This window comes from Lathyrus oleraceus, chromosome 3, assembly GCF_024323335.1.
Source record: "Lathyrus oleraceus cultivar Zhongwan6 chromosome 3, CAAS_Psat_ZW6_1.0, whole genome shotgun sequence".
Taxonomy (NCBI): Eukaryota; Viridiplantae; Streptophyta; class Magnoliopsida; order Fabales; family Fabaceae; genus Lathyrus; species Lathyrus oleraceus.
This window is the reverse complement of record NC_066581.1, coordinates 55,270,993-55,294,736: the sequence shown is the minus strand read 5'-3', so window position 1 is coordinate 55,294,736 and position 23,744 is coordinate 55,270,993. Positions and strand designations below refer to the sequence as shown.

The 23,744-nt window shown below is 39.7% G+C and overlaps 1 protein-coding gene across 1 annotated transcript; it reads right to left on the bottom strand.

Annotated features, from left to right (window-relative positions):
* Positions 1-1,572: 1,572 nt before the first annotated feature.
* LOC127132490 (serine/threonine-protein kinase haspin homolog) lies at positions 1,573-6,427 on the bottom strand. Its single transcript, XM_051061439.1, has 14 exons — positions 6,096-6,427; positions 5,923-6,015; positions 5,569-5,662; positions 4,886-5,409; positions 4,483-4,606; positions 4,162-4,274; positions 3,761-3,872; positions 3,422-3,514; positions 3,248-3,309; positions 3,034-3,167; positions 2,878-2,948; positions 2,743-2,795; positions 2,236-2,302; positions 1,573-1,950 (listed from the first exon to the last, which is right to left on the bottom strand). Exons 1-14 carry the CDS (start codon positions 6,293-6,295, stop codon positions 1,819-1,821), a joined length of 1,872 nt encoding a protein of 623 aa, XP_050917396.1. The 5' UTR covers positions 6,296-6,427; the 3' UTR covers positions 1,573-1,818.
* Between the last annotated feature and the right edge of the window lie 17,317 nt (positions 6,428-23,744).

Sequence of the window (23,744 nt, the reverse complement as noted above, 5' to 3'; positions counted from 1 at the left end):
TGTCTCTGGTGCCTAAGGTGTCTCAAGTGCCGTTGGTGCCTCCTGTGTCTGGGGTGCCTCGTGTACCTTTAGTGTCTGAGGTGCCTAGGGTGGCTCGAGTGCATGAATATGTGAAACCTGACTCCTACGAGAATAAGAAGACGGAGATACATGAGCCCTATAAGTTGACGTCTCTGCATCAATTGGGCTAGGGGTAACAGGAGTCTGTGATGATTGATTTTTTTCCCTCCGAACAAACGCATGTTGTGCAATCCTGTCGTGCCTCGAGTGATCTTGCCTATCATCCATAATGCTTATAAGTAAATCACACAACAAGCGTTACACAATGAGTACAAGCAAAAAAAGAAGAAAAAAATACAGGCTAATAGACTTCAGAGATGCATCTCCGATTTTTGGAAATCTAAACGTTGAAAAATCCGGAGATGCGTCTCTAAATTTTTTTGCAACTCACATCAACGTCAATGTCGGTAATGCAGTTCCCCTAAACAAAAAAATAGCGCATTGATCAACAAAACTATCTATCAAACACATTTCTAGTTATGTATAAACTATCAAACATGTATAAATTATCTATTTCATGACCTAACCATCAATTTCTATAATTTTATAAATAAAAAGTTGAGAAAAATATAAAAGATACAAATTATAAATTTAATTCAGTTGAATGAACACTTTGATGGACTTTTATGTTGATGGAAGAAGCTTTAAAGTTATTTGATTGAAAGAATTGTGAGTTGAGAGAGTTTGAGTAAGTTTAATGGTTCAAAGTGATTTTTTGTGAAATAAAAAAGGAAAAAGAATTCTAATGCACTTTTGAATAAATAAGCTTCGAAGATATCTGTAATATATACAAAGATATATCTCTGTAATATTTTTTTCTATTGACTTAAGACCTATATTCCAAAATTTAAGAATAATTTTGTATTTTTATAACATATTAATAAAGTATACGGTGCATTAAAAAATCTCCACCTTCATTTAGCAATGAGACCAGAATAATCATCGCATGTTCGTTGATGTCGGCTTAGGTATCTATTATGGATTCGATCTAAAAGTATACAGATGACTATAGAGATCTAAAGTTTGGTCGGTGCTGTTAAAGTTTTATAGTCATATTCGCTCAGCAAAAGCCATTACTATCATTGTTATGGAATAGTAAAACTTCTTAAAATAAAAAAGTAATGTATCGACACATAACTAATTAAACTAAAATAAAGTTAAGGAATTAGCAAGACTCGTAGTTGTTGCTGTCCAAGTGTCAATAGTGCAAAATTACTTAGAACTAAATTGGTATGTCTTTTCTTTTTCTACCCAAAATGCATATTGAACAGGGACAACCCACGTGGGATATTCTCATCTTCATTCCTGTCTACAACATTTTAAAAAATCACAAAAAAATAAATAAAGTGGTATTGTAAGAGTAGGGTCTCTAGCCGAAAGCAAAGGAAGACAGAGCAAGTTATGGGGCCAGAATCTTAAAGCCACAAAACAGTTCCTCAATTGTTTTCCTCTTGAGTTAAGCAACTTAATTATAGGAATATTATTAAGAAAGCTTAAAGTTCATGAATAAAGGGAGGAAAATATGAATCTAATACATTTTTCAACATATTCTTACATTAGTTGAAATTTAAATTAATTCCATTAAATTATCTTAGATCCTACAAAAGTTTTGTGGAATCCATATAAGTTTACATGAATAATGCATGCATATATACAAAAATATGAGCTAGAAAAATCTAACAAGTTGACAAAAATATCAACTGCTCAACTAACTCCTACCCTAACTAACTAACAAGTAAATAGCAGTGTTTATCTTTGTTAAGCCATTGGGTTTGACTCAACAAACAAGTCAGTGAAGAAAGGGTCAAAAACTGCTTCCTTGGCTGAATTATACTTGTCCAGTCGTTTCTTTAACGAGCGTAGATCTCTCTCGTCTTTTGAAGTACGTTCCTGCGTATGCAATAACAGTTCTTCATTATACACTGCCTAGAGTGAACTCATTACATAAATTTTATAGTTAAAACAGTTATAAAACTGATTTTCTCATGATCAACTATTATATCAGTGAACATATATTGCAAAAGAGTAATGCAGAGTGGTATATATAACCAAAAGTATGCATGGCAAGATTTGCAGAGTTATATCTAAACCTGAAAATTGCAATTCCATAACATTCAATATGAAAAATACGCAAAATCTAGAAAGTGGTTCGCTGAAAATAGAGACTAGACTTACAAATGTTTTCTTCGTGAGTAGTATGTCTACCAAGTAGACCAACCATAACACATTCGTTTTAGGAAAACTGCGAATTTGAAAAAGGAATGGAGATTTAGTTTCCGAGGAATACAACAAACAATAACGAGCATTGCAACTTATAAACCAGGACTAATGTCAATAGTGTGCTAAAAAGTATAACATTAAAGCAAATTATCATCTTGGAATTGAATAATTCTTGAATCAGTTGAATGGCGTGCTAAAATTATGGCACACAACACAACCGTAAATTTCCATGTAGGGCAAGGAAGACTTGACTTGAGAAGAATCTCATATCTACAAGACTACAACATACATCACATTGGTATATTTCTGCCCAGAGGTATTTTACACTTGATCACTCTTTCGACTAAAATGGACAATCCACACCCACACACACAATGTGACAACTATAACCAAGCATTCAAGTTATCATTTTCCAAGTAAGGTTAAACTTGGCTATAATAAATGAATATATGAGAATCTTACCTTCCTTCCCACCAATCTTCAGTTACTTCCTTCATCTTCCGATATGTTTCTGACTGCGTGTGAATGTGATAGTTAGGTTAGATCCATTAATTCGATCAGATAGAATGCTTACGACACCAAATAAGCATTTCTTACCTGTTTGTCTCCTTTTGGCCCTTTGAATAGGTCCGGATCGGCGGAAAGATCTAAGTACAGTATGCTGTCACCTGTGTAAATAGGACAACAGTTAATCATAGTAATGACAAATTTAAGATACAATAGCATATTTAAGGCAAGAATTCAGGCGCTCACCAGTGTTCATTCTAGATAACGTAAAGTCAATAATAGATATCATCAATCCGTAGGTTTCAACTAATAAGTTTTTTCCATCGAGAGTGAACTGCAATGTTGCTGAATCATCACTTCGGCTCACAAGTATATTTCCCCTAACCAATTGGATATTTGTAAATTAGTAATCTTACAAATATAATGATTGCATTTATAACATCACTGCATGAATACCCACCAGTGAAGATCTCGATGTTCAAATTCATAGGCAGACTCGGCCACAGCAAGCCCAGCTGCAACCTGTATTTTATGATGGAAATAGAAAATTAACAATCCCTCATTAAGCTGCAAGCCTTCAGCAAGTGCAATAATCCCTCATTAAGCATGTGCAATAATAACATGTAAAACATACCTGAACCAGTAAAGTCCTTGCCTCGTCAAAATTAAGGAGCACAAAACCTTCAAGATCCTTGCCGCCGTGTTGTTGCACAAAGACCATGTAACACTAAACGTGACCACAAGTTAGTGTAATGAAATTATGCACGTTCAACTTAAAACAGCAAACATAGTGAAGTGGGCAACCAAAGAGTAGATCCACATTCTATTCTTTCAAATCCATTTTTCACGTAACACTTGGGAGTATCTTAAAAACTTGTTCCCATCATTTATGTTCACAGCAATATATTACTGTAAGTGAAATTTAAATTAGAAATACATGCAAGTCCATAATCAACGCGGAAAAACAGGAAACCTGTTGCTCTGGGAACTCATTTGGGTGATCATTCTCTGAATTATGCTTGTGATCCCAATCTTCCCATGCTCGAACCAGAACCTCATCATATAGACCTTGGCATACCCTAAATCTGTCACGAACACGAACCATAGATAGATGAGAGACTATAGTGCTTATGGGAAAATTTAGTAGAAATTTGTGCTCAGGGCACAGAGCAAAACAATTTTTAAGATGTGTATGATGGAACAGAATGTTCTAGTCATCACATTTCTAGAATCACCTTTGCTGCGATGGCTAAAATACAAGCCCAGAGGTGGAAGAGTAAAGAACTATGGTTATTGGAAAAATCGAATAAAACTTAGTTCCCATGGAAAATGTTCTTGATTAGCATCTTAAAATTATTTAAATCGGATACTCACTCTTTGGATTCTATGAATGTTCTGCATAGATTATTATTCGAAACTCCATCATTTCCTCTCAATTGATTCAGAGTTTTGGAAAGAAGCACCTCCTCCAGCAATTCTTCTGATTTCTGTAATTACATAAAGTCACATAGTTCATTAACATAACAATACTATTAGTTTATCCATGACCGCAACATCCAACCACTTCAATTAAACTTAACAAAGAAACGGTCATGCTTCTTCATCAAATATTTGGAATGAAGTAGGATGAGCATAGTTTTATTTGAAAAACTGCTCTTGTAGACAAAAACATTGCAATATAAATGCTACTGTTACCTTTTGGATTTCTCCATTCACTCTAAGATCCCCATCAAAAGGAACTATTTTGCATACACAATTCCCAACCTTGAAAGCTTCTCCATATGTTCCTTCGCCTACTTTCACAACTGTTTCAGAACCACTGGAAAAAGAAAAATGGTATTCCCTATTATAAATGGCATATAATAATACGAACAAAAAAATCCTTTTGGATTGAAGTAAAATGGCATTGTAGATAAAATTCTCATGCAATTGCAACCTAATAATAATATGAAGCACCCAAAAAACACTTATTGTACATAGAGTACTAAAGAAGTGTGTCGCATATGAAGTAAAAAATATGTTTCTCTGAGCACTAACTTACACAGACCTTTGTAACCCAAATACCAGATATGATGCTACTAGGAAACGAGAAACATACCTATACCTAGAGAACAAATCTTGTAACATAGAAGGTGCGGACTGCCCACAAATTTCTAATAGAACAGAAAATGGATTATTGTGGTCATCATATATGGAGGATGTTGTTGATGTCAGAGAAAGTTTCTTTAGACCAGCTTCTACATCCTCACAACCTTCACTCTCAATAAGACTCGCATTGTTTAAACTTCTATTACTTTCTCCAGATTTTAAGTTACTCAATTGTGAATTGCTTAGCCCACTTTGATCCAACGATCTCATTCTAACTTCTAAATTCATTGTTGGGGTATCAAGGATTTTGGATAGTCTGCTTGAGGGACCACATCTGGGGTTTAACCTTCTGGAGTGTAACCATCTTTCCAATCTAGAACATAGTGATGGTAATGGGACCTCTTCCATATTATTGCCTACAATCCATGTGCCAACTTTCTTCGGAGAGGGGCTCTCCTCCATCAACTCAAAAGCATCAACCTCTTGAAAGTATAATCTTTCCTTGTCAAAGTTGGGAGCTTTAACATTCTTACCCTATACATACCAAACAAACAAGTAACAACAAACAAACAGTTTAACTCTGTTAGAATAAAACAACATGGATTTGGATATCATCTTACATAATTATTCAAAATGAGAAGAAAGACATGTTTCTGAAATTTGAAAATCAAAGTGTAAGGTAAAAAACCATACTTTGGGAATAGCAGGTGGTTTGCCTTTTCTTTTATCCTTCTTTAGCTCAGGCTGATAAACCATAGAAGCACCAACCGCTATACTTATTCTCCCTCTGTTAAAAGTAATATTCTATAAATTAGATGAAAATTAATAAATTCTACCTAGATTCCCAAAATATATCTCATTCTAGCTAAAAATGCTATATCACAATTTACATGTTACTATACAAAATTAACTAAATTTGGAAGAAAGGGAGTACAGAAAATCACTGGAATGAATTTCAACAATTGAAACCAATCATTTCACTGAAATTGAAAATGAAAAAGGGGTTTTACTAAAAAAACATGAAAGCATCAGAAACTGAGAACAAACCTGGTGGAAAGAGAACGCTTCCAACTAATTCGCTTGTTTGGATCAGCAAAACTCACCCGACTCGGACGCCGGGGAATATCATCGGAAACCATTCTGCAAAATTCAAAATCAAAAACTGTTTCAAAACCTAAAATAAATTAACAGAAACAAAATAAAGATAAAGAAGGAGTTACGAGTTGGCATTATTTGGGTCATTGCGAGGCTTTCTTCTTCGGAAAACAACGTCAATTTGATTGCCGTAGTCTTGGTTTTCTTCGGCGACGATTTGTGACCATAGATCAAGAGAAGTGGGTGGTGGAGGGTTAGGGTTTTGTGTCCCATCGGCGGTGGCGGTGCTCATTGTGACTTTGCTGCTGCTTGTGCTTCTGCTCATCGATTGTGTAAAGTTTGAAAGAATGGCTGGCGGGAACCCCTTGGGAATACGTGTACTGCAAGTGCAGACCTCAACGGTATAACTTTTATTTGAAAACAAGAAGAATAGGAAGCAAATGTTATTTTAGTCGAGAAAAAGAATTTCAATTTATTTAACAAAATAAAATAATATAGAGTTATCCTATTCCTATACCATACTTATACCAAACAATCTTCACCGTATTTATATGGTGAAGAATACTTTTTAAATAAAATAATATTAAATATCTTTTTTAAATAAAAAAATATTTATCAAAAATATCTTTTTAAAATTAATTTTAAAATAAAAATATAATATTTATTATTAATCAATTTTAATATTCTATTAACCACAAAAATATATATTAATAACCACATATTTTTTTAATATCTTATTAACCAATTTTACTATTTTATTAACCAATAAAACACATAATATTAACTAAGTTCTGGTGTTAATTTATAATTTAATTTATAAATTAATGTTAGAACTTGATTAATATTATGTCTTTTATTGGTTAATGAAAAGTCGATTAATAAGCTATTAGGAGGAAAATACATGGTTAATAATATATATTTTTGTGATTAATATAATAATAAAAATGATTAATGACAAATATTATATTTTTATTATAAAATTAATTTTAAAATAAATATTTTTTATATTTTTTTTCTTTAAAATAAATATTTAATATTATTTTATTAAAAAACACTGTTCAGCGTATAAATACGGTGAAGAGTGTTTGGTGTAAGTATTGGTGTAGGAATAGCATAACTCAATAATATATCAATAATATATATATAATTTAATTAAAATACACTGACAGTGTAAAAGGATTTTATACCGTCAGTTAATCATAGTCGTTGAATGTTGAAACAAGTTTGATTTTTATTTTAAAAATCTATAAAGAAATGCAAATGGGTGATGGTGATGAATCGATTGTGTAAAAATTTTTACACTGACAGTGCATAGTAATTAATCATATATATATATATATATATATATATATTATATATATAATATATTATATATTATATATATATATATATATATATATATATAATATATATATATATATATATATATATAATCTATAATATATATATATATATATATATATATATATATATTATATATATATTATATATATATATAAAAATTAGTGGGCCTTTTGTAGATCCACATGTTGGAGGTTTTATTTTATCATTTTTGATTATATTTGACACTCTCACATATTTCAATAATATTTATGTTGTTTTTGTAAAAATTTAAGTTAAAAATATAAATAAAATGTTTCTCCTCATGATCCATTAAAAATATCTAGTAGAACCATCTTAAAAAATTAAATACCTAGCAAACAATTTGATAGTATATATGAAAAATTTGGCACTGAATCTTTTAAAAGACTAGGAATGTCTGCTTAGTGTCGAATTTTTGAAAATATCTTAATGTTATCAGATATTTTGTCCATCAGTGAAAAATTCGTAGTTATAAAAGACAGTGAAAATTGAAATGAGATTTTGCTGACACTTTTGTACGGTTGTGATTGCACCGACTATTTTGTGTGGTTCAGAATAAATCCAAAGTTGTATAAATAGGAGTCATGTGTTGTTAAGAATAACATCTTACAATGCATTTTCCTCTGCTTTTTTTTTAAGGTATAAATGTATTTCAACGGGGTGAAATCTCCCGTAGAGCTTCGGCTTTCGGAGGGCATGCACCGCATGTCTCGCCTGTTGGTGCAAAGGTAGTGTCATACGGTGAACTGACTTTGGGTGTTTTGCTTTTTATCGCAATGTCGCGGATAGCAAGAGTCGCCACCGACTTTTCTTTTATCCCATAAGGAAAGGTGGAAAAGAACAGGAAAGACCTTAATTTTAAATTCTTAGGTTCGGGAGGTACTTTATACAAAGGGAAGGTATTAGCACCCTTTGTATCCATGGTTATCCATGGGCTCTTAATTGCTCAATCATTTATGTTTTTTTTTTTTTAGTTTGAAAAAGGTGGTTGAAAAGTGTATAAAAAGGTTTTGAAAACGAGAATTTAACTTTGTAATGATTCTTGCATGAATGTATACAAAGTGGTTATCTCGTATGGTTTTTTGAAAGTAGTTTAGAAAAATATAACTCGGCAATGATCCTAGTACGGATGTATGCTAAGTGGTGATTTTCTAAAGAGGATGTTTGAAAGGTGTGAGGTGTGAAAAGCATTTTTTGTTATGAATGAGCAATTAAGGTTATACCTGTCCGAGGTCTTTCCGGGCATTTCCTATCCTTATGAGGATAAAACTGTCCTTACTATTGAGAAGTAAGCAGTTTTCCCTTGGGATGTAGAAGGGTCATCGCAGGGTCATCGATAGGTCATTGAAGGCAACAGTTGTGAGGATACCTTAGCATTCGAAGGGACTATCATCATTTAACCGTAGGCTACACCGAAGGGTCATCGAGGGACAAAATCGTATTTTCGAAGGCAACATCCGAGGGACTATGATTTATTTTATGATGATTTAATCGAAGGGCCATTGCTAAGTGTATCCCCACATTCGCGGGACATGACCGTAATATCGAAATTGTGGGGTAATAAAGAGAGGTCCGATATCATTTATTTAAAGTCCATGTTTTAAGTTCATTTGGTAATTATGGTGATACCGCCTTAAATCGATACATTAAAATCAACACATTAAGGATCACTACATTAAACTTAATTAGGCAATCAATACAAATCTTCACATTAAAGTGAAACAATTTAGAATCCATCTCCATGAAAGCTTCCCATGCATAAAGCGGAGTACCTAGCCGGCTATTTCTTCGGAAGTATGCTAGCCTTTACACCATGAACACACGGATTAAAGCATCGAGATAAAATATAATTGGAAATTGCACCATAAGATAAATATAACAGCCAGGAATTTAAACCAAATAATGCAGGATTATCATCAGGTAAACATGAAATGGGCAGCAAAAGGGCAAAGCAGCCCCTGGCCTGGTCGCCTCTGCTTCGCCTAGCGAAGGCTCAGCGAAGGCTCGCTGCGGGCTCGCTTAGCGAGGAGCTAGCGAGCGGCCACGGGTTTGAAATTTGAGAACATTAGGACCTCAACCTGCAGCATGGCTTATGGCATCCAACACATAATTATATGGTTCAGTTTCACAATATTCAAGCACATTTAAATTCTCATGCAAAACTCCAAAATATTTATGAATTCAATTATAATATCCTCCACGAATTAAGAACATGAAGTGATACCATATGCCAAGTGAGAGTACAAAACGATATCACATGCAAATTAAGACACTAAAGTGGTACCACATGCAAAATAAGGACACAAAGTGATAATCATATGCCAATTAAGAAACTAAAGCGATAATAATGAGGCAAACCTGTTTGCAAATCGAGTTGCAACCTTGAATTGGCGAGCCGGATTGAGTTGGGCGACGGTAGCTTCGAAGCGGGTAAGCGGCCTTCAGGGTTTCCGCCTTCTGAACTCTTTGGACCAGCAGGGTTTCGGTGCTAGGGTTTTCTCGGGATCTCTGTGTGAGTGTCTCCGGGTGAGTGAGTCCGTCTCTGTGTGTGTGTGTTTTTCGTGGCAGAGGAGCATGTATTTATAATAGTGGTAGTAGTGACCTAATGGGCTTAAAGTGAGGTCCAAAGATTCAAATTCTCGCAAGCTTCGCTAGGCGAAGGAATTGCTCGCCTAGCGAGCAAACTAGGTCTGGGCTTTTTCCTGGATCCAACGCTTCGCTGGGCGAGTGGCATGATGCAATGTTCGCTAGGCGAAGGAGCTGCTCGCCTAGCGAGCCAGCTGTTTTGGGCCGCCTGTGGATTGGGCCTGTTGTGAGTGGGCTTTTGTCCATTTGATATCAGTGCCTTGCAGAACAAGTCAGAGGGTCTTGGAAAATGCTTGGTAATGCCAACGGGCAAATTTTGGGGTATGACAGCTGCCCCTGTTCAATATTCTCGAACCGAGAGAGTAGAATGGCATGTGCCGTTCGTGGTCTGGAGGTGAAAGATTATTGAACACTTAGAATGCCCCAAAAATTTGCACTTGTCCATTTGTCTTGACGGAGATGGGCTTAGAGATGCCATCCAGGAAACTTGATGAGGAGATTTCCCGATTGTGTCGTACGTTAGACGATATCTGGAGACATGGGTGTCACACCGGGTCGTACATCAGACCGTATAGTGAATCATCCATCATGCTGTTGACTTCGCTGGGGAGTCAGAGTATGCTATACTGCTGGAGATAAGGGATCAGAATGGATCATACGTTAGACCGTGTCTGAATACCAGAGTGAGCTGTTCATTAGGCGGATGACTTTGCTGGGGATGAAAGATCAGAATGGATCGTACGCTAGATCGTATCTGAGTCGCAGAATGAGCCGTACGTTAGGCTGAGGCTGCTGAAAAGGGAGTAGTCGTATACTAGACTACCATTCAGGAATGTACCTGTCCGAAGGTAGCACCTGAGAAAGGGAGTAGCCGTATACTAGACTACCATTCAGGAATGTACCTGTCCGAAGGTAGCACCTGAGCAAGGGAGTAGCCGTATACTAGACTACCATTCAGGAATGTACCTGTCCGGAGGTAGCACCTGAGAAAGGGAGTAGCCATATACTAGACTACCATTCAGGAACGTACCTGTCCGAAGGTAGCACCTGAGAAAGGGAGTAGCCGTATACTAGACTACCATTCAGGAATGTACCTGTCCGAAGGTAGCACCTGAGCAAGGGAGTAGCCGTATACTAGACTACCATTCAGGAATGTACCTGTCCGAAGGTAGCACCTGAGAAAGGGAGTAGCCGTATACTAGACTACCATTCAGGAATGTACCTGTCCGAAGGTAGCACCTGAGCAAGGGAGTAGCCGTATACTAGACTACCATTCAGGAATGTACCTGTCCGAAGGTAGCACCTGAGAAAGGGAGTAGCCATATACTAGACTACCATTCAGGAATGTACCTGTCCGAAGGTAGCACCTGAGAAAGGGAGTAGCCGTATACTAGACTACCATTCAGGAATGTACCTGTCCGGAGGTAGCACCTGCGAAAGGGAGTAGCCATATACTAGACTACCATTCAGGAATGTACCTGTCCGAAGGTAGCACCTGAGAAAGGGAGTAGCCGTATACTAGACTACCATTCAGGAATGTACCTGTCCGAAGGTAGCACCTGAGAAAGGGAGTAGCCATATACTAGACTACCATTCAGGAATGTACCTGTCCGAAGGTAGCACCTGAGAAAGGGAGTAGCCGTATACTAGACTACCATTCAGGAATGTACCTGTCCGAAGGTAGCACCTGAGAAGATGAAGGTTTAACTTGGTCGTCCAGTAAACCATACTTGAGTTGTTGAAGATCAGAAGGGATCGTACGCTAGATCGTATCTGAGCTGGAGGTCCAAATGGGTCGTACGTTAGACCGTATTGGAGTTGCCGAATGAGCTGTACGTTAGGCTGTATCTGAAGAAGAAAGTAGTCGTACGCTAGACTACACCCCGGAATATACCGTACGCTAGGCAGCATCTGAGGATTTGAATATCCAAATGGGTCGTACGTTAGACCGTATTGGAGTGGTTGAGAGTCAGAATGGATCGTACGTTAGACCGTATCTGAGTTGAAAGAGTCATATGTTGGGCTGAATCAGAATGAACCATACGTTAGGCTGTATCTGATACTGTTTGTTGTATTTGCAGCGAATACCTGGGGTGGGCTTAGAGATGCCACCATTGGGAGAATGTCAGAATGAATGTTGACATGGAGTATATTTGAAAGGTGTAGTTGAATCCTGAATGTAACTGATACAGATGTCCGTCCGAATGGACCTTTATTTTGACTGTATCAAGAGGATAATTAACCTGAAAAATAACGTTAGCTTCATGCAATGTCATGATGCATGAGATGTTTTATGCTTGCGAACCTGGTATGCATGTGTATGCATGTATATATTATGAAATGATGTAATGTATATGATGCGGAATGAAAATTGTATGTAGGTATGTGATGTGAAATGATGTAATGAATGCATTAGGCGTCTGAAACATTCTTCCAGGGGACACTACTGGGGAGATAGATCCCAGTCTGCTGGTCGGAGACATTGATATTGATGGCCCTTCCTTAGCTGGGGATTCGGGTTCTGTCCAACGGGGCCTGGCTGGGGATAGAAGGGATGACCTTTCGGTAGGGCGATGCCGACCTCTTCTGGGGAATAATTGGCGTTGCCGGGGAATCGAATTAGTGACAGCCTCCTTGGAAAGCGTGGTTAGACCTTCTCCTCGATCCTGAAGTCGTGTAGTAATTGCTATTGCTATTTTAGGCATGCATTTTTGTAAACAGGGGTCATATTCAAGTGCATAAGTCAATTCAAGTTAAATTAATGGACGTTTACGCAAACAAAACAGAAAAGGTAAAAACAAAAGCATCTTTTTGGAAATGAAATTGTATTGATTTTGAAAGAGGGCCTATAAACAGGCAATTTGTGTACAAGGAGACAGAAATCCTAGTAAGAGGAAGTTGTCAAGACAACAAAAAGAAAGCTATGCAGAATAAGCCCTATTGATTTTGACTCCATTACTGTCATTATGTCTTCAAGCATCTCATCTCCTGCTGTCGGATAGAGGTGATTGGCTTGTTCAGCCCCTTGAATTTGGGTGAAGGTGGCAGAGAACGGGACATAGTCATACGCTTTAATCCCTAATTTTTCCCTGGACCGCCTTTTCAGGTTTTCAGTCCACCGGGATACCCCTTTTTGCCCAAGCCGCCTTTTCAGGTTTTCGACTTGCCGGGTATACGTCTTTATATATTTATCCCTAACTTTTGCCCGAACCCTTTTGGTTCGCCGGGATGCCCTTACTTTTGCCTAGGTACGTCGACCTAGCGGGTCTCTTTTATGCGTAGTATTTTTTAACTATGTCCGCGTTCACAGGATGCGGGAAGTCCTCGCCATCCATTGTAGCAAGTATCATGGCTCCACCGGAGAATACCTTCTTAACCACAAATGGTCCTTCGTATGTGGGAGTCCACTTGCCTCTGGGGTCACCTTGTGGTAGAGTGATACGCTTGATCACCAAGTCGCCTACCTGATACACCTGTCTCTTGACCCTTTTGTTAAATGCTTGGGTCATGCGCTTCTGGTATATCTGCCCGTGATAAACAGCCGCAAGTCTCTTCTCATCAATCAAGTTTATTTGGTCGAGCCGAGTCTGAATCCATTCATCCTCGTCTAAGCCCGCCTCTTTCATGATTCTTATAGAAGGAATCTGGACTTCCACTGGTAAAACAGCTTCCGCTCCGTAGACTAAAGAGAAAGGAGTTGCCCCTGTCGAAGTGCGTACTGAAGTGCGATAACCATGGAGAGCAAATGGTAACATCTCATGCCAGTCTTTGTACGTTACCGTCATCTTTTGTATGATCTTCTTGATGTTCTTATTAGCAGCCTCCACGGCGCCATTCATCTTTGGCCGGTACGGAGAAGAATTATGATGCTTTATTTTGAACTGCGTGCAGAGTTCAGTAATCATCTTGTTATTCAAATTGGTACCATTGTCAGTGATAATTCTTTCAGGGATGCCATATCGACAAATAAGGCTATTCTTGATGAATCGTGCCACCACATTCTTGGTGACAGAAGCGAAGGAGGCTGCCTCTACCCACTTCGTGAAGTAATCAATAGCGACGAGAATGAAGCGATGTCCATTAGAAGCCGTAGGTTTAATCTCTCCAATCATATCGATGCCCCACATTGCAAAGGGCCAAGGCGCTGTTAACACGTTCAATGGAGCAGGAGGTACATGTACTTTATCCGCATAGATCTGACACTTGTGGCAGGTTCTGGAGTGATGGTGGCAATCATCTCCCATGGTAGACCAATAATACCCTGATCTCAGAATCTTCTTGGCCATGGTATGTCCATTAGGATGAGTCCCAAAAATACCGTCATGCATGTCTTCCATAATCTTTTCCGCTTCCTTTTTATCCACACAGCGAAGCAAAGTTGAATCATGATTACGTTTGTACAATACTCCATTACTCAGAAAGAATTTAGCGGAGAACTTCCTCAGGAATTTTCTGTCCTTGATGGATGCCCCTTCAGGGTATTCCTGAGTCTCTAAATATCTTCTTACGTCATGGAACCAAGGTTTCTCCTGTACCCTCTCAGTGTTAAGTCCATAACAGTATGCTGGTTCATCTAACCGTCCAATGGTAACCATGGGAGCTTCGCTGCCCCATCTGACTCTGAACATAGATGACATGGTAGCTAATGCGTCTGCCAGCTGGTTCTCCTCTCGAGGAATATGTTCAAATGCTATTTCTTCAAAGTATGGGATTAATGTCATCACCTGCTCTCGATAAGGGATGAGATTTGGATGTTTAGTATCCCATTCCCCTTTGATCTGACTGATTACCAAGGCCGAATCTCCGTATACACTCAAAAACTTGATTCGCCAATCTATAGCAACTTTGAGTCCAAAAATACATGCTTCATACTCAGCCATATTATTGGTACAATGAAAACATAGTCTAGCAGTGAGAGGCGTATGGTAACCTCCAGGAGAAATGAGTACAACCCCAACACCATGGCCCAATGCATTAGACGATCCATCAAAGACCATAGTCCATCGGAATCCCCATTCGGGTCCTTCATCTGGTTTAGGTTTTTCATTATCAGCAACAAACATGACATCCTCATCTGGGAACTCAAAATTCATAGATTGGTAATCATCCACCGCTTGATGAGCCAAATGATCAGCCAGCACGCTTCCTTTGATTGCTTTCTGGGAAGTGTACTGGATATCATACTCTGTTAAGATCATCTGCCATCTCGCTATTCTTCCGGAGAGAGCGGGCTTCTCGAACATGTATTTGATGGGATCCATCCTAGAAATCAACAAAGTGGTATGATTCAACATATACTGTCTTAGTCGGCGAGCAGCCCAGGCCAAAGCACAGCAAGTTCTCTCGAGCAGTGAGTATCTTGTTTCACAGTCGGTAAACTTTTTGCTCAGGTAGTATATGGCATGCTCTTTTCGACCAGACTCGTCATGTTGCCCCAATACGCACCCCATTGAATTTTCTAACACGGTCAAATACATGATTAGAGGTCTTCCTTCGACTGGTGGTATCAGAATTGGAGGTTCCTGGAGATATTTCTTGATTTTGTCAAAGGCTTCTTGGCATTCGTCATTCCATATCATCTCTTGATTCTTCCTCAGTAATTTGAAGATGGGTTTGCAAGTGGCGGTCAAGTGGGAGATAAATCGGGCAATGTAGTTCAAGCGTCCCAAGAAACCTCTGACCTCCTTCTCCGTACGGGGAACTGGCATTTCTTGAATAGCTCTCACTTTAGCCGGTGTCATACCCCAAAATTTGCCCGTTGGTGTTACAAAGCATTTTTCAAGATCCTCTGACTTGTTCTGCAAGGCACTGATGCCAAATGGACAAAAGCCCACTCACAACAGGCCCAATCCAAAAGTGGCCCAAAATAGCTTGCTCGCTAGGCGAGCAATTCCTTCGCCTAGCGAACATTGCATCAGGCCACTCGCCCAGCGAAGCGTTGGATCCAGGAAAAAGCCCAGACCTAATTCGCTCGCTAGGCGAGCAATTCCTTCGCCTAGCGAAGCTTGCGAGAATTTGAATTTTTGGACTTCATTTTAAGCCCATTAGGTCACCATTGCCACTACTATAAATACATGCTCTTCTGCCACGAAAAAGAGGACAGAGACACACAGAGACGGACGAAGACGGACGGAAACACGCATCCAGAGGGAGGAACACAGAAACCCTGCTGATCCAAAGAGTTCAGAAGGAGGAAACCCTGAAGGCCGCTTACCCGCTCCGAAGCTACCGCCGCCCAACTCAATCCGGCTCGCCAATTCAAGGTTGCAACTCGATTTGCAAACAGGTTTGCCTCACTATTATCGTTTTAGTTTCTTAATTGGCATATGATATCACTTTAGGATATTAATTTACACATGATTATCACTTGGTATTCTTATTTTGCATGTGGTACCGCATTAGTGTCTTAATTTGCATGTGACATCGTTTTGTACTCTCTTTTGGTATATGGTACCACTTCATGTTCTTAATTAGTGGAGGATATCATAATTTGAATTCATAAACATTTTGAAGCTTTGCATGAGAATTTAAATGTGCTTGAACATTGTGAAACTGAACCATATAACTATGTGTTAGAGGCCATAGGCCATGCTGCTGATTGAGGTCATAATTTCAAACCCGTGGCCGCTCGCTAGCTCATCGCTAGGCGAGCCCGCAGCGAGCCTTCGCTGAGCCTTCGCTAGGCGAAGCAGAAGCGAACGGGCCAGGGGCTGCTTTGCCTCTTTATTGCCCATTTTATGTTTACCTAATGATGATTCTGCATTATTTGGCTTAAGTTCCTGGCTGTTATATTTATTTTATGGTGCAATTCCCAATTGTATTTTACCTCGATGCTTTAATCCGTGTGTTCATGGTGTAAAGGCTAGCATACTTCCGAAGAAATAGGTACTCCACTTTACGCATGGGAAGCCTTCATGGAGATGGATTCTAATTATTTCACTTTAATGTGAAGATTCATATTGATTGCCTAATTAATTTTAATGTATTGATTCTTAATGTATTGATTTTAATTAATCATCCTAATTACCTAATGAATTTAAAACATGGACTTTAATTAAATGATATCGGACCTCTCTTTATTACCCCACGATTACAATATTACGGTCATGTCCCGCGAATATGGGGATATCCTTAGCAAAGACCCTTCGGTAAAATCATCATAGTCCCTCGGATGTTGCCTTCGAAACACGATTTTGTCCCTCGATGACCCTTCGGTGTAGCCTACGGTTAAATGATGATAGTCCCTTCGAATGCTAAGGTATCCTCACAACTGTTGCCTTCAATGACCAGCCGATGACCCTACGATGACCCTTAAACATCCCAAGGATAAAACTACTTGCTTCTCAATAGTAAGGACAGTTTTACCCTCATAAGGATAGGAAATGCCCGAAAAGACCTCGGACAGGTATAACCTTAATTGCTCATTCATAACCTAAAAAATACTCTTCACACCTCACACCTTTCAAACATCTTTTTGGAAAATCACCACTTAGCATACATCCGTACTAGGATCATTGCCGAGTTATATTTTTCTAAACTACTTTCAAAAAAAAACTTGAACGAGATAATCACTTTGTATACATTCATGCAAGAATCATTACAAAGTTAAATTCTCATTTTCAAAACATTTTTATACATTTTTCAACCACCTTTTTCAAACTAAAAAACATAAATGATTGAGCAATTAAGAGCCCATGGATAACCATGGATACAAAGGGTGCTAATACCTTCCCTTTGTATAAAGTACCTCCCGAACCTAAGAATTTAAAATTAAGGTCTTTCCTGTTCTTTTCCGCCTTTCCTTATGGGATAAAAGAAAAGTCGGTGGCGACTCTTGCTAACCGCGACATTGCGATTACAAATCCAAAAAGTCCAGTTCACCGTATGACAGAACTGGCGACTCTGCTGGGGACCATAAAGAGAGGTCCACCTTAAAAAGTCATTTATGTTTTAAATTGTTCCTTTTTCTTTAAGGGATTGTTTGAGTGAAAGATCCTACACCCGGATCTAGTGTACCTTAGGTAAGTAGCAATAGATCATCGCGACTATCCGGCGTATACTGGAATGGTTAAAATGATGGCTACGGTTAATGTGATACTTTGGTTGTCCTGATGTTCCTCACGTTACCTGAGGAAAAATTTGGCTTCCGCGTGGTGTCATTAAAGCATTAACCAGACCTTTAGAACCCTAATTGACTCATCTTAGCCATTAGAAAGTAGTGAGATAACTGGCTTCGGTTCCGACTGAGGTAGGTTGATACTCGATACTACACTCTTTGAGATTGGACTTTAGGGAAGCTTCGGTCAACCACTTGGTGTTGCACTGAAGTGGACTTAAAGAAAGGTCAATGATTTGAGATCCTTCTAGAACCCGGTTACTATTCTAGGACAGGTTGAACCAACCAAACTTCAGTGGGGAGGGTATTCACCTGTGGAACTCATGCAAGCCCTAAAACCTAGGAATAATTGTTGTGTGACATGCTTGTGCTTGCATAACATCATAACATCATAACATCATAACATCATAACATCATCATACTAACCATTTCAAGGACTTAGGAATTTAGCTTTGCTCTGTTGAACAGGTTATGGCTTCCAGGAAGACTATCCGGATCAATCTTGTAGCAATCTCTCCTCAACTCAAGGATTTGGTGTCAGAACTCCCCGATCATGCTCAGTTCAACAAGAAACATGGTCATCTTCTCAACTTAGTTACCACTGGTTTCAAAGAAGATATGATGAGAGTCCTATTCCAGTTCTTCGATCCTAAGCATCATTGCTTCACTTTCCCAGATTATCAGTTGGTACCCACATTGGAAGAGTTTTCCAAGCTGCTTGGGATACCTATCCTCGATCAAGTACCCTTCAGCGGTTTAGAAAAGATGCCAAAGGCCGAAGAAGTTGCCGCAGCTTTACACATGACAAAGTCCGACATTGAAACTAATTGGGTAACAAGAAGTGGAATTAAAGGTTTACTTGCCAAATTTCTGATAAGTAAGGCCCGAGAATTCCTAAAAGTTATGAATGTCCATGCTTTTGAAGATGTTCTAGCATTGCTAATCTATGGTTTGGTGTTATTCCCTAATCCGGACCAGTTCATAGATGTGAATGCTATTAAGATATTCCTCACTCATAACCCTGTGCCTACCTTGCTTGGAGATGTCTTGCATTCCCTTCACACTCGTACTATGAAGAAGCAAGGGACTCTCATGTGCTGCGTACCTTTGTTGTCTAGGTCGTTTATTTCGCACCTCCCTCAATCAGTCTTGAAGAATGATCAAAATCTGAAATGGTCTCAAAGGATAATGGCACTCTCCCATTCAGACATCCGGTGGTGTTCTAACCTTAGAGAAAATGTTATCATCATCGACCGTTGTGGAGAATTCCCTAATGTACCACTCATGGGGATAAGAGGAGGTATTACTTATAATCCTGCCTTAGCCCTACGTCAGTTTGGGCATGCTCGAAGAGATGGTCCACATGAAATGATTATTCAAGGTATAGTGTTTGACTATGACAATGACGCTCAAGGTCTCCGCCAAAGGTTTGTACGAGCTTGGGGCATGGTGAAAAGAAGCACTTTAGGAAAGAAAAATTCTATTCCTATGGAGCCTTATCTCAGATGGGTACGCGCCAGAGCTCGCAAACTTGTCATGCCATATCTTGCAGTCGGACCATTGATTGTTGAATCAGAGGCCGAAGGAACTACTTCCCAGATCATTCCTTATCCAGATATGCCTACTGACGTTGAGGAATTGAAAAGATCCTGGACCCAGTTGAGAGAAGAGAGAGATACTTTCGAAGCTCAGTTCAATGTAGAAAGGAAGAAAGTGTTAGATCTCACCAGTCAGCTTAATGAGGAACGAAGACTCAATGCATATCTTCGCCCGAAAAGAAGTCGCCCCTGGGAGACTTGAGCTCTCATTGTATTTTTACTATTATTCCTTTTGTAATGAACATTGATCAAAAAAAAGTAGCAATAAAACATTTCCCTCTTGTTGGGGATTTATGCAGAGTTAAATTCCAAAAGTCCTTGAAAACATTTCATGCATTGCATCGCATAACATAACATTGCATAACAGGTATCCCAAAGGACCATATTCTCACGGTCTGCCTCTTAAACAGAAAAATGGATCTCGAACAAACTGTCAAAGATCTCCAGACTCAGAATGCTCAATTCAAGGAGATGATGCTAAGCTTATCCAAGGGGCAGGAGGAACTGAAGGCTCTTTTGGCCGAAAAGAAGAAGGACAAGAAAGCTGTGAGTTTCATTAACCCGGGAAGAAGGCGTAAAGGACAGGCTACGGGAATCAAATTTGGAATCCCGAACGGTCCAGAAGAGGAGGCGGAGGATGATTCAGAGGAGGAGAATGCTGGTTTCTCTAACCCTGAGGATGATGATGAAGAGTATGAGAATGAGCAGTACTCTCCAAGAGATGACAAATACAAATTGCTGGAAGAACGCATGCTAGCCATGGAGAGTCAGAAGGCGCCTGGTCTAGATTTCGAAAGTTTGGGTCTGGTCTCCGATGTGACCATTCCTCGCAAATTCAAAATCCCCACTTTCACTAAGTACGATGGTGCGTCTTGCCCTCAGATGCATCTAAGGGCTTATGTGAGAAAGATTCAGCCGCATACCACTGACAAGAAACTGTGGATCCATTTCTTCCAAGAAAGTCTGTCTGGCACTCAGTTGGAATGGTATTATCAGCTCGAGAGCTCTGACATCCGCACCTGGACTGATTTAGCAACGGCTTTCTACAAGCAGTACCAGTACAATTCTGAATTAGCACCTACTCGGCTGCAGTTGCAGAATATGGCTATGGGATCTAAAGAAAGTTTCAAAGAGTATGCCCAGAAATGGAGAGATTTGGCCGGCAGGGTCAAACCCCCTATGACTGACCGAGAATTAGTAGACTTGTTCATGGGTACCCTGACTGGCCCATTCTACAGCCACCTACTGGGGAGTTCTTCATCAGGTTTCACTGAACTTATACTGACAGGTGAACGGGTGGAGAGCGGCATTCGAAGTGGAAAGCTACAGGCAGCTACTTCTACAAGCAGTAAAAAGTCCTACCATGGGAAGAACGAATCGAATGCTGTGTATGGTCAAAAGAATCATAATAAGAAAATCGGTGACCATGCCATTGGAGCAGTAACGATCGCAGCCCCGCCAGCTCAAAACTTCCAGCAAAGACAAGACAGACCAAGAAGGCAGTTTACCAAGCTCAATATGACTTTAGCACAAGCACTGCAAAGTATGCTAAAGGTAAACCTAATCACTCTCAGAGGTCCTCCTGCAAATGTCAACACTGCTTCGCCTCGTTACAATCCCAATGCCAGGTGTGCATATCACTCCGATAGCCCCGGGCATGATACAAATGATTGTTGGCTGTTGAAGAATAAGATTCAGGACATGATCGATGCTGGGGAAATTGAGTTCGAGCCTCCGGAGACTCCTAATGTCATCAATGCACCTATGCCTAATCATGACAAGGCTGTTAATGCTCTCAATGACGATTCTCTCATCACTACTGTAGCGGACTTAACATCTCCTCTCCCGATCATAAAGCGGAATTTATTGCAAGCTGGTTTATTTCCAGGTTGTACTGAAGATTGCAATCTCTGCACACTTTGGCCCGAGGACTGTTTGAAATTGAAAAATGGCATTCAACGGTTGATAGACGACCGTACAATTCTCTTTGAAAGGGTTTCTAAAACGGAAAACCCTATTGAAGAAATATCTATGATTGCAAGGTCCAAAGTTCCGGTTAAGATTACCGCTCCCAGGGTACCTGTGAAGATCATTGCTGAGCCCAAGGTAGTTCCCCTGATCATTACTGCACCTGGCCCAATACCGTACTCCTCAAGCAAGGCCATTCCGTGGAATTATGGAGGTGAGGTTTATATCCATGGCGTAAAGCAAGTTGGTGATTCTGCTAATCCTAATGACATCGTTGGGACTAGTAAAATTACTCGAAGCGGAAGGATCTTCTCTCCAGAGATCTCACCCCCAGCTTCTGAGACTCGAGGAAAGGAACCAGTCAATCCTTCTCAGTCAGAGACACCGGTCGAAGATACTACTAAAGACGTTGCCAAACGAGAAATGGAAGAAGTGTTGAAAATCATTCGCAAGAGTGACTTTGATGTTGTAGAGCAGTTGGGGCATACCCCATCTAAGATCTCAATGCTATCATTGCTGTTATCTTCTGAATCTCATGCCAATGCGTTGATAAAATTCTTGAAGACTGCTCATGTGCCTCAGGAAACATCTGTCGATCAGTTCGAACATTATGTGGCTCACTTGGCTGTTGACAATGGCCTAGGATTTTCCGACGCTGATCTGACACCAGCGGGAAAGAACCATAATAAGGCCCTGCATATCTCCATTGAGTGTAAAGGGATCACCCTGTCTCATGTGCTGATCGATAATGGCTCTTCTTTGAATGTGTTACCGAAAGCCGTGCTCGAGAAACTTGACTGCAAGAGCGTTGAACTGAAGCCTAGTGACATTGTGGTGCGGGCTTACGATGGTGCAAAGAGTGTTGTCCACGGTGAAGTTGTTCTCCCTATCAAGATAGGACCTCAGGTCTTCAACACTACCTTTCATGTAATGAACATTCGCCCCGCCTATTCCTGCTTGCTGGGACGCCCCTGGATTCATGGGGCAGGTGCTGTAGCTTCGTCTCTCCATCAAAAGCTGAGATATCCAGTAGAGGGAAAGATTGTCACTGTGTGGGGGGAAGAAGAATACATTGTCAGTAGTGTGCATACCTTCAGATACGTTGAGACGGATGGTGAATTCTTCGAGACTCCAACTCAGTCATTTGAAGTGGTTCCTCCGCCTAGTCCTGTCCTTAAGCCAACTCCCCTTGTGCCCGAGGTTATTCGAGCTCCTCCTGCTATGATTTCTCTGAAAGATGCTCAAGCTGTGGTCGAAGATGGTGGCTGTACTGGCTGGGGTCAACTGATCAACGTACCGTACAAGTCTGACAAAGCTGGTCTGGGATTCAACTCTGGAAAGATGGTCAAAGATCAAATCAATGTTGTAGAAGATGCTGACAGTGATTGCGACCTGGATAGTTGGATCTACCCAACAATTGGCGACGGACTCAATAATTGGAAGGCTGAAGACACTATCCCGATCTCCTTTAGTCAGGAGTAATTGTTATTGTCTATTTAGCATTGCAAATTCTAATTGAACTTCTTAAAGCATTGTGTCTATACCCGGGGCACAATAGCTAATTTGTTAAGGGTTTTGTCATTTCATAAGCATATTTTCATATTCAATAAATCAATGGATATTTTCGCATTCAAATGTTGCGCTCTTTATTTTTCCTGTCGTCTTTCAAACAAGCTATGCTTTCTTACACACACTCACGTAACAAATTGCAGATCCGTACTCACTCTGGATCCTATTGGTAATAATTCCGCTACTGTTCATTATGACTTTGAAAATCCAATTTACCAAGCCGAAGATGGAAGTGAGGAAGATTGTGAAGTCCCTGGAGAGCTTGCCAGATTGTTACTGCAAGAGGAAAGGACTATACAGCCGCATGAAGAGTCCCTCGAAATTGTAAATCTGGGTACTGAGGTAGACAGAAAAGAAGTCAAAATAGGAGCAGGATTGGAAAGCAGTGTCAAGGAAAGATTGGTTCGGATGTTGCATGACTATGTAGAGGTTTTCGCCTGGTCTTATGAAGACATGCCTGGGTTGGATACTAATATAGTGGTGCATCGGCTGCCTACGAAGGAAGACTGCCGTCCTGTCAAGCAAAAGGTTCGCCGCATGCGTCCCGAAATGTCTGAGAAAATCAAAGCCGAGGT

Coding starts and splice junctions, on each gene's coding strand:
- LOC127132490 (XM_051061439.1), bottom strand. CDS start 6,295: ATGAGCAGAAGCACAAGCAGCAGCAAAGTCACAATGAGCACCGCCACC. Junction 6,016..6,095: donor GACCCAAATAATGCCAACTC/GTAACTCCTTCT, acceptor TGAATTTTGCAG/AATGGTTTCCGATGATATTC. Junction 2,796..2,877: donor GGCCAAAAGGAGACAAACAG/GTAAGAAATGCT, acceptor ATTCACACGCAG/TCAGAAACATATCGGAAGAT.